Source organism: Myotis lucifugus, unplaced genomic scaffold, assembly GCF_000147115.1.
Source record: "Myotis lucifugus unplaced genomic scaffold, Myoluc2.0 scaffold_4265, whole genome shotgun sequence".
Classification (NCBI taxonomy): domain Eukaryota; kingdom Metazoa; phylum Chordata; class Mammalia; order Chiroptera; family Vespertilionidae; genus Myotis; species Myotis lucifugus.
Window position 1 is genome coordinate 1 of NW_005875313.1, and position 11252 is coordinate 11252.

At 44.4% G+C, this 11252-nt stretch overlaps 1 protein-coding gene across 1 annotated transcript; it reads left to right on the top strand.

The window, feature by feature from the left end:
- The first annotated feature begins 29 nt into the window (after window positions 1-29).
- On the top strand, window positions 30-3948 carry LOC102435222 (probable rRNA-processing protein EBP2). The gene is made up of 5 exons (XM_014450845.2): window positions 30-907; window positions 1396-1522; window positions 1746-1839; window positions 3410-3572; window positions 3705-3948. The coding sequence occupies exons 2-5, from the start codon at window positions 1405-1407 to the stop codon at window positions 3753-3755; spliced, it is 426 nt and encodes a 141-aa protein (XP_014306331.1). The 5' UTR covers window positions 30-907; window positions 1396-1404; the 3' UTR covers window positions 3756-3948.
- Window positions 3949-11252: the final 7304 nt, after the last annotated feature.

Consider the following 11252-nt stretch of genomic DNA (forward strand, 5'->3'; position numbering starts at 1 on the left):
ACAGTCAGGGTGTTGCCAAGGGTAGTGTGGTAACTGTAGCAAGTCATTATCTCTCCAGTTTGCACTTCTATACAGTGAAGAGTTGGGGGGTCCAGACCAGTGGTTTCCAAACCCAATCTCACAGCCAGAATCACTGGGAAAATTTTTCAAAACAGATTTCTAGGTTTTAGTATCTGGGAAATCTGTGTATGTTTTCTTTCCCTTCCCCCCAAGAGACTCTCAGATGATCACTGGCCTACATGATTGTGAAGTCCTTGAAGAAATATGGATTGTCATTCGGTCAGAAAAAGCAAATGGCACCTGCGAGTTTGAACTATGACTGCTTTGAGTTCTAATGTAAAACCAGAGCAGGCATACCGTGGAACTTTTTTTTGGTTTTTCTTCTTTATTTCATGGTCACTTAAAGAAGATGATAGGAATTAAAGTTAGAGGTGTGGGAAGAAATGTGTGTGAGGAGATTCAGCATGGGTGTTAAGACTTTGTCCATATTTTGTACATAAACATGATTTGGGGTGTTGAGCTGCTCTCCTTGGGAATCATGTCACTGGTAGATCCTCAGTGGAGTAACCGTAGAGGGTAGATTAGCATCCTGTCCTTTGCAAATAGGCAGCTGTGGATTTAGTACATTGAGCTGGTGGTCGATGGCTGAGATCAGCTCAAAAACATGGGCAATTGGTTTAACACAAATTATCAAAAGCAAGGAAAAAATCAGGCTAATTAGCTCACTCTTTCTAATTTGAGGAATCTGAGGGTACTAGTTCCGAACTGGGGATGATTTTGCCTCCCAAGGGTTTTGGGCAGTGTTGGAGACATTTTTGGTTGCATCTTGGTGGGGAGGTGCAGCTGCATCTGGTGGGTAGAGGATGGGGAGGCTGCTAAACATCCCACAGTGCCCTGGACGGCCTGTCTTTCCCCCTGCAGAGAGCTTTCCTGTCTGAAGTGTCAGTAGTGTTGAGATTAAGAAATATCCCTTAGAGTAAAAGCATCTCCTTTTGTCCTTAAAGCTTCTTTTCTTTCCTGATTTTTGGGGAGATTGTTTTTTTCCTGTTGGTACTTTCATGCCTAGCAATAGTAGGTTAGATATTTAATTAACTCATCAATGGGGATAATTGAACGTGGACCCAAACATGATTGGCTATAGTTTTGTAGGAGGGATTGTGTATTGGGGGAAGAGTGCAGACTGCCTGCGTGTGACCCTCAGCTCCCCCCTTTCCTGCTGTGTGGCTGGGACAAGTGACTTTATCTCTCTGTGCTTCAGTTTCAGGGATGTTTCAGAATGTCTGACTCATTGGGTTGTTGAGAAGCTAAACTTGAGTGTTCGCATAGTTTTGTTGCACAGTAAATGTTCAGTAATGGTGGTATTATCACAGTGTAAATACTGGGAGAATATAGGCACTTGCTGTGATGGTTTGGAGTGGGTGTAACAGGCCTACGTCCATGTCCCAGGTGCAAACAGAGGTTCTTCAGAAGAGGCAGCGGGAGAAAGCTCACATGATGAATGCCATTAAGAAATACCAGAAAGGTCAGTATTTCTCTCTCCTAAGGATACAGGGGGCAGGGTCCCTGCTAATTCTGACACCCAGTGTTCTGAAGAATTGATTAATTTGGAGCTATTGGACGTAGGGTTTGGGAAGGGTGTAGGGAACAAGATGTGCCTCTTAAAATCCAGTAAGCAGCAATCTTCTTTTGAAGTTTAAGCTTTTCTTAAAATGCGATGGCACTAATCAAATACAGTTCACTCCTAGGCTTCTCTGACAAACTGGATTTCCTTGACGGAGATCAGAAACCTGTTGCACGGGGCTCGAAGGAAGGAGCTAAAGGCCAGCAGATGAAGAAAGGGTATGAAGTATTTGTTTTGTTTCGTTTTGTGGTGTGTGCTGGGCAACAGCTCACGAGTATAGGGGCTGCCATAGGAGCAGCTGCAGGGTTCAGAGCGTGGCACTGCTGCCTGGGACCCAGTCTTACCAGGCTATGTGATGGTCCTTTCAGCCATATCAGTCTTTGAAGATTAAAGTAAGATGACTTAAGGATTTGGCACATTTGAGTGAATGTTTAATAAAACAGTGTGATGGTTAAGAGTACGGTTAAGAGTTCAGATCCAAACTCTGCCCCTCATTGGGAGGGTAGCTGTCATCAAGTTACTTTATTTTTTTTAAGTGTTAATTTCCTCTTCTATGAAAAGGAGAAAATTGTATGTGCCTCATGCTGTTATAAAGATTAAAAGGGATAATGTTGGCTATTATTATTATTACTTTTAGTTCACTTATGCATTCCTGGACACCAGGCCCACGGTGATGATCCTGGAGGAGGATCCCACCTGAGCTTAGTCTGAAAGATGAGTAAGAATGAACCAGAATAGGAGAGGCTCAGATTTGGGGAATACGGAAGAACACGGATGAGCAAAAGCTTAGAGATGAGGACAGCAGGTTGGCCTGTGAGGAGCAGCAAGCATTTGGTATCACTGGGAATACAGTGTGAGACAAGGAGTGGCAAGATGTAGCTGGAGGGGACCCGGCCAAGTCACAGAGGCAGAGATTGTCTTGTTGAGAAGCCTGGGTTTTAGCCAATAGGCAGCGGGGAGACGATGATGGGCTTTCCTCAAAATAATGTGCAGGTCATAGTCACATTTTATTTTATTGTTGAAAGTCTTACAGATATCCCCCATAGTCATGTTTTTATTTTTTTCCATAGTCATGTTTTTAAAAAATATTATTGTGGTTCTTGTGTAAATGATAGTCTTGAGAGAGGCAGGAAAATTAATTAGGGACTATTGAAGTCCAGATGAGCAATGATAATGACCTGAAAGTGGTCATGGGAGTAGGGAAGGGATAATAGATTGAAGGAATATTCAAGAGCTCAATTAGCAGGACTCGGTAATTGAACTGGGTGTAGAGAGTGAAAGAAGGAAGAATTAAGGCTGACTCCCAGGTTTTAGTTCACCTTTGATTTAGTCTGGTGTCTGGGTGGATGGCAGTACCACCACCCTCTTAGGGCATATGCACAGGAGGCGAAACCAGCCCAGGAAGGGAGAGAAGTGATTTTGGAATGCTGAATCTGAGATTCCTGCGGGATGACCAGTTTTAAGATTTATTACATTTGAATGTTAACTGCATGTATATATCCCCGAGAGGAGTAGAAACAAATGAGGATGATTTAGCAAGATTGAGTTAAAATAGAAAGCTTTTCAAAGCTTTCCTGGTCCTTGCTTTGTTTTCCTGCTCTGGTGGTTAAACCTGTAAATAGATGAGCTTGCCTGGGGAGTTTGTTGAGTGGGAATGTAGGGCTAAGGATGAGATTCTAGGGGACAGAGTATCTACCAACAAACAAAATACTGAGGGTGTTGTTGGGGCATAAGATTCATCAGGATTTGCAGGGCTGAGGGTAACTTGTAAAACCACTTCTTCCCCAGTCCCAATGCCAAACGACGCTATAAAAACCAGAAGTTTGGGTTTGGTGGTAAGAAGAAAGGCAGCAAGTGGAACACTCGTGATAGCTACGATGATGTATCCAGCTTCCGGGCCAAGAAAGCTCATGGCAAGGGCCTCAAGAGGCCTGGAAAGAAAGGATCAAATGTAAGTGAGCCTGGGGACCAGGTGAGGGGCCGGACTCATACCCACCCGCTCCATTCCTTTTTCTGTGCATCCTGATCATGGGCAGAAGGCCAGGCTGCCGTGTGACCACATGTGGTGTTTCTTTTTCTCTAGAAGAGACCTGGGAAACGGACAAGAGAGAAAATGAAGAGCAGGGCACGCTAAGCAGCATCTCCAAGAAAAAGGATGAAGACTTGGGATTTCACAATACAATTGGGTCCCTTTTTGTAAAAAAATTTTCAATAAACAAAAAAATTACCAAAGAAGCATAAACCCTTGGGTGAAAACACAGTTAAGACTAAAAGATTTAGAAGTTACTTTTACATATTAAATAATACTTCTATTTATTGATAATTTAGACGTTGAGTCCAAGTTGTCTTTTTATGATTGATGAAGGTTTAACACCCATCCATCCTCCCAAATAGTTGCATCATGATTTGAGATAAATCAGTTATCAGTGTTTATATCATTAATATCCTTTAGCAATCACTGGAGAGCTAGATGAGCTATGATAATATTTCCTTTGTGGTACAGTTTTTGTTTTTTTCTTGGGTTGTCACCTTGTTTTTTTGTGTGTGAACTAAATTTTCCTTCTATATTAACTTCTTTCTAGACGTTTCATTTTACCGATATAATTTTCCTGCTGTAACCCAGGTCTGTCTGTCAAACAGCTGTCACCTTATCCCTTTTTAGACCTTCTAGGTTGAATCCACTGGATCCCGCACTCTCCTGTGTCTTAGGCCTCCTTTTGCTCTGTACCGTTTTCTAGTATCTTTCTAAGAAAGGGAATGTGGGAGGTGAATTTCCTACCTCTTTGCATGTCTTAAGTTGCCTTTAACTTGGTGGATATGCCTCAGGGAAAGGATGTTGCAGGCATGCTTTGTCCCGTGGCTCCAGTGTTGCCACTGAGAAGCCCACGCCCTTCCAGTTCTCATTGTTGTCTCTGGAAGTGTTCACCCTGTCATCTGAATGCCATCGGCCATGCCTTGGGGGCGCCTTTGAATAGGGTGTTTGGAAGAATGTGCGCTCTTTCGTTCTGGTAAATTTCCTAAAGGATTGCTTCCCCCTGTTTTCTTCTCATTTTGCAATTTCTGTTAGTCAAATGTTAAAATCTGATGATCTAAGTGTGTGTTTATATTTAAATTCTCCTTTGGGGGAAGATTTCTTTGATTCTTTTTTAAAAATATATATTTTATTGATTTTTTACAGAGAGGAAGGGAGAGGGATAGTTAGAAGTATTGATGAGAGAGAAACATCGATCAGCTGCCTCCTGCACACTCCCTACTGGGGATGTGCCGCAACCCAGGTACATGCCCTTGACCGGAATCGAACCTGGGACCTTTCAGTCTGCAGGCCAAAGCTCTATCCACTGAGCCAAACCAGTTAGGGCTGATTCTTTTTTTCTGATCATTTTATTGAATACTTACTTTAGCATTCATTTTTCAGTTTATACCCAAGAGTTTACTTCTAATTGACTCTTTCTCACATCATTTTACTCTCATTCTCTAGATGTGGTTTCCAGTCATCTCTCTCAGAAGATGAGTTATAGTTTTGGTTTTGAAAAGAGGTTTCTTCTGTTCCCTTCATCCTATTACCTTGGGATTCCCTGAACCCCTCTCTGTGCATTTGTGTTTCCCTTTTCATGTTGAGTTTCTAGTGTTGGGGTCCAACCCCAGCAGGTCCAGGGGTTCCCAAAGGTGTGGACAGAGTCGGTGAAGAAGGAATGACATGGAGACAGCGTTCAGTTGATCGGCAGCCTAGCCAGGTTCTCTAGCCAGGTTCTATCTTTATTGTCCTGTTACATCTGTATTTATACCAGTTCATTTTAATTCTATCCATTCTATTCCAAAGATTAGGGCGTTTGTTAATCTAGTTCTGTTGAGTTTAATCCTATCCATTCTATTCCAAAGGTTAGGGCGTTTGTTAATCTAGTTCCGTTGAGTTTAATCCTGTCTAGGTTAATCTCTGTGTTCCATTATAAGGGCTATTCCAAGGTCACTGCTCTACTGATAAGCTACAAGGAAGTGACTGAAGGAGATTATATCCTCCCAGCCTCACTGCTTGCCTTCCCTGGGACTGCCCTATGTCGGTGGGTCTCCAGGGGTATAGGCTTTGGTGCTTTCCCTGGTGGGCAGACCCCTGGAGATGTGGGCCCAACAAGTCCCAAATTTATTGCCAACAGTCTTAGTCCAAGTTCTTCATAAGTAGTACATGGTATTTCTGTAACACTAGGGGGTTTCACTGATTTATTCTCTTCCTTAGTCCTGTTAATCCCTAACTCCAGGGAAAAAAATCCCCATCTGGGGAAACAACCTTTCTCAGAGAGGTGACCTTGGTTAAAACATATAGCACTAAGGAGGGGAGCAAACATATTAAGAACAGTATGCCATATACGCCAGGTCCCTTGAAACATGCTGTGCAGATGTTTCTTCCCTGTAGTGACTGTGTCAAGCAGCAAGGATGGACCGGCTTCCGGCATTCTAATACAAAAAAAAGTGAATTTAGCTTTTGTAAACTAATTTCACATAAAATTCTGAGTAAAGAGGCCATATTTTCAGAAGATGAAATTATTTCCCCCTGACTTGTTTTTGATTGTCTGTACAATATTAGCAAATGGGGTAAAGCATAGTATTTCAAACAAGGAGCCTTGGAATTCGTTAGAAACTTTGAATTATGTTTGGAAGATGTTGAGAGTTTTAAGAAAGAACATAGGTTCTTCTTTTCACAAAGCATTTCACAAAGGTAAGGCCAAAAGTAAGTTATTACTGCTATGTACATTTTAGCCCTCAAAGTGTAATCAAGGTGCAGGCACTGTCCTTCCTCATGTTCTTTAGAATATCACCTTCATGCAATGCAAGGTAGCAACCTAGCAGTCCCCAGGACAAGCTGTTCTTGGTTTGTTCAGTTCCAATATCCATGGGTTTCAGTTATCAAGTGCAATTAAGTAATAGTTTTTCAACAACACTGTTCAAATTTCAGTTGTCAAAGTATTGTTAACTGTGAGAACTTGAAGAAAGCAGTAACTTCTATTAGCCTTTCAGTCCCAAATCACTTCATGAATTACAGATGAGATGCATACGATTACAAAGTCTAGGTGATTGGTCACCGCACAGACAAGCAATGTGTGGAATTGTGTTGCCTCTGTTTTGCCCAGCAATGAACCTGCATGGCATTTTACAAAAGTAGATAATTGAGAGAATTGATGAATGAAGATGAAAGTGCAGTAAAGAAGTGGAAAGTGATAAGACTAGAAGCAAAATTTGAAAAGCATGCAAATGGAGTTGAAGTCAGCCGAGGTGAGCATGGTGACACTGCTGTCATTCGAGAGCAGCTGTGCAGCAAGCACTGGGGGACATAATGAGGAAGGCGATGAAGGTGTCCCAGCAATAGCGACACTGGAAAAATCTCATGGAAGGGACTCTAGGAGATACTTGGTCACATTGAAAATAGAAATGATAAAATGTTGGAAACCAAATGTAGAAACAAGCAAGGCAATTTGCTGGCGAGTAGAAATGATGCCTGCTCCATGTCACGTACAACAAAAAAAAAAAGAAGGCAAGCACTTTTTTTTACAAGAAACATTTGATCCTCAATGTTTTATGTTTTCGTTATGCATTTAACAAGATGTTTAATAGTTCGACAAAAATTGAAAAATTTATTCATCATGAATATATTTTGAGGAAAGCATAAAAAGTGGGTTAATTGATATGTAAAGAGGTGAGGCTATTCGTGATCCAGTGTAAATTGTAAGAGCAGGTTCCAGATTCTTTTCATCATAACGTCCTTAGCTCTGAAAGTGAAAGTGCTGCTCATGGTGCTCCTGCTTGTGTTTCTTTAAATAGAGCAGCCACATTTCACCTTCCCAATATCACCAGAGAGAAAAAGAGAGAGAGAACTTACTTTGTTCACCGGCTTCTCTAAAAAGACACAGTCTTCACTTTGCACAGTAGGGCAGGACCACGAAGTGACCACTTGCTGGAACCATGCAAAGTGATCTTAATGAATTTTGACATTTTTTTAAATGTTGGGGGTTGTGCAAGGAGCTTCCATGCCTCTCTGGGCTCACCACCCTCCCAGCACCACGAAGTGGTGGCAAACACAGAGAAGCCCTGTAGTTAGCAGGGTTTATGGAGGATTCACCATGTAGGCACGACTGATTAAATCATGACCATTAGTGAGAAAGTCCATCTTCAACCCTTAGTCTCTCCTCAGAAGTTGGTGGTGGGACTGAGAGTTCCAAGGTTCTAAGCAAGGCTTAGTCCTGCTGGTGAGCAGCCCCCATTTCAGATCTACCTAGAGAGACTGCCAAGGGTCAACTCGTTACAACAAAAGCATTCTTGTCACTGCTATTACATAGGAGACTGCTGGGGGTTTAGGAGCTCTGTGTTATGAACCAGAGAAAGGAAATATCTTTCTATGAAACCATGCCACCCCCTGGTGTTTGACCATGGATCCCTTAGAGCAGAGATTTTCAACCAGCGTCCTTCAAGAATTTTTAAAACGTGCAATACCTGACTATTTCCCTTAGTCAGTGGTTCTCAACCTTCTTGCCCTTTAAATACAGTTCCTCATGTTGTGACCCAACCATAAAATTTTCGTTGCTACTTCATAACTAATGTTGCTACTGTTATGAATTGTAATGTAAATATCTGATATGCAGGATGGTCTTAGGCGACCCCTGTGAAAGGGTCGTTCGACCGCCAAAGGGGTCGCGACCCACAGGTTGAGAACCGCTGCCTTAGGTTGTCAAATTAAAAAATGAAAACAGTCAACACACCAATAGCTGTCTGGTGTGAATGAATCAAAATTATACCTATTTTTTGTCAGATTGGAAAAAATCTTTTTTGGTGTGCTGCAGAATTTTAGTAGTTTGTGTGTGCCATGAGGTGAACAAGGTTGAAAATTGCTGCCTTACAGCAAAAGGATCTTGTCCCATTTCTAGATCACCACACAGGCATTAAGAATTAGCCTGGTCCATGATATTGTATGAAGATGTCTCCCGGGAGAGGCCTCGCAGCTTTGCGGGCTTTCACTCGGCAGCGTGAGGCTCCCAGCGCAGGAGTCATTTCAGCAGCAGATGGCTTCACCCTTCCAGCAGCCAAGTGGGAGAGAGACACAGGGCCTCGCTCTGAAACTGCAGCATAATTACGGCCTAGGGCGGGGGAGGGAGCATGGAGCCTCCGTGTCCTCCCTGGGTGTACCCCTCTCCCAACACCTCCCTGTTCCCAGACTGGCCATTCCCTGGCTCTTCTAAAGGATCTTTAAGTGGGTCCGCGTGGGGGTCTTTTTTTAGAGCTGTTCTATTTTTCCAGAGAGGATTCCATTAGCTTCAAACCCTGGGCAAAAATGCAGGGTTTTTTTGAATCCGTAGGTGTGAGCTACGGATTCAACCTTCCCTCTCAGATTTTCATACCTCCTTCCTACTCTGTGCTTTCCTTAGTTCCCTGACGCTGGGCTTTCCCCATTTCTCTAAGAATGACCCTCCAGCCTGGGAGATGTTACCTGCCTGGATGCTGGTGTGTGTGGGGTGGGCCTACCGGTGAGCAGCCCCCATTTCAGATCTATCGAGAGGCTGCCCAGAGTCACCTCACCAACATCCACGGTCACTTCCCTGCTTCACACCCGCCTGTCTAAGGGTCCAAGGAGGACTGGGGGTGGGCTCTGGGCTGAGAGGTGTCCCCTTTAGCTTGCATCTGGTGGCTTACACCCTCTCACCAGCGTTCTAGCTCCCCATCAGTGTTCTTGGTTACCGGTGTTCTCTCTCTGCTGTGGATTCATACTTTCGCTATCTCTTTATTTCCTTTACTAGGGCCTGGGGAGGCAGAGGAGGTATTTTTGCAGTTAGTTTTCCATCTTTAATGGAACTTCTCTGACTAGTTTATAAGGGTAAGGACTTGAACCAGTGGACATGGGCAGAAAGGAAAAAGGTGAGACTGGATAGGAGAAGGTTAGACTTTCAAGGAAGGACCTTTATTTATTTGGGCAGCACACACTTTGCACATGGAAGGTGGGCAGACACCACTGCTGGCGAACTACTTGTGGCGATCGTCTTCTCCCAAGCTCCACATTTTAGACTTGTACAGAGTGATGTCACTGTAGACCGCGAAGTGATTCAGCCTGGCGTCATCGCGTTCCGGGTTGACCTAGACAGGAGAATGTAAGTGTCAGAAAGCAGCCTGTGGGAAGGGGGAAGACTTGGGTTTGAAGCTGACGGGCCTGGACTTGAATCAAGGTCCACTCTGCTGATGCCCACCCCCTGGTTCTTTTCCTTGCGAAGCCCAGTTTGCGAAATGAAGACAACACTGACACCAAAAGAGATGCAGGATGGAGAGAGAATATCCTGCAAAGCTGCTGCCCTCCTCTTCCCACTGCCCAAGCTGGAGACCTATGGACTCTTCCCCGCCCCCCCAACCCCGAACGTGAGCTCCAGGGGGGCAGGTGCTGCTTGTTTTAGTCACTGCTTATTCCTGCACCCAGAACAGTAAGCAGCACACACTAGGGACTCTGCACATATTTGTGAATGAACGAATGAATGTGTTGTAATTACACAGAGGACTGAGAGAGAGAGAGTGAGAACTCTGGCATGTAAATGTAAATGGTATAGGAGCTCCACTGCAATTAACCTCATGGACACACATTCAGCACAAGTTACTAGGAAACCAGAGGCTGAGCGGTATTCACTGAGTGTGTGTCCCCCATGTCCTATTATTGGGGTGGGAGTTCTCTTCCTGTGCAGGCTGAGGTCCTGCCAGGGGGCAGGGAGCCCTAAGTGAATTTGGGGCCAATCAAGCCTTTTGTGCCCTCTAGCGCGTCACTCTGAAACTCCAGCGTAATTAACTTTATGTTTGCACAAATGGATGTCATGGGATTGGGGTATACTTTCTCACTATGACAATGGCGCCATCTTGTGGCAGTGCCTCCAGTTTATAATGATGAACACGTTTAGCTTACTTGCAGACCCTTCGCAACTCCATGGTGGAGACCTGATGTGAGGGCCCCGCAATCAGTTATCTGCAAGGCCGAAGGGGGCTGAGCAGGGCAGGCTGGCCACAGCAGTCACACTAGTGACTGTCACTGCATGGTGAGCCTGCTGTGAGATGTGCTTGTCAAAGATACATTTCCACATGCACACTTTGTACCCAGGGGAGCCAGGCCTTTATCTTTAAAAAACACAGCAAAGAACAATGAGCTAAATTATTGTGCTTTGTAATATTTTTAGAAGTTGCAAAATTATCTAACTTGATGATTTTTAATTCGCCTTCTTTCCTTCACAATCCTCCTTTTATTCACTATAAGTGAATCCCTCCCCGTCTACATGCCCACATCCTCCCCTACTTCCCTTTGAACATTTGTCTCTTTCCCAGCCTCTCCCTCTAGACTCAGCTCCTCTGTGAAAGTGGTGGGGCTCCCGCTGGAACCCTCACCCTGTCTCCCGAAGTCTCCTCTCTCCGAGGCGAGGCCCCCGTGTCTGAAGAGGAGCGGCTGCAAGCGCGCAGCTATTAGCTCTCTCCACACTGGCCGAACGGACTTAATGTGACACCCATCCCATGCCCGTGCAGTCGTCCTGCGGCAGAGCCACTAGCCCCAGGCTGGAGTGTGGAAACGGTGGAGAAGCCAGGCCCCATATAGCAATGAGAGGAGGACCGGGATTGGGGAGTTGGA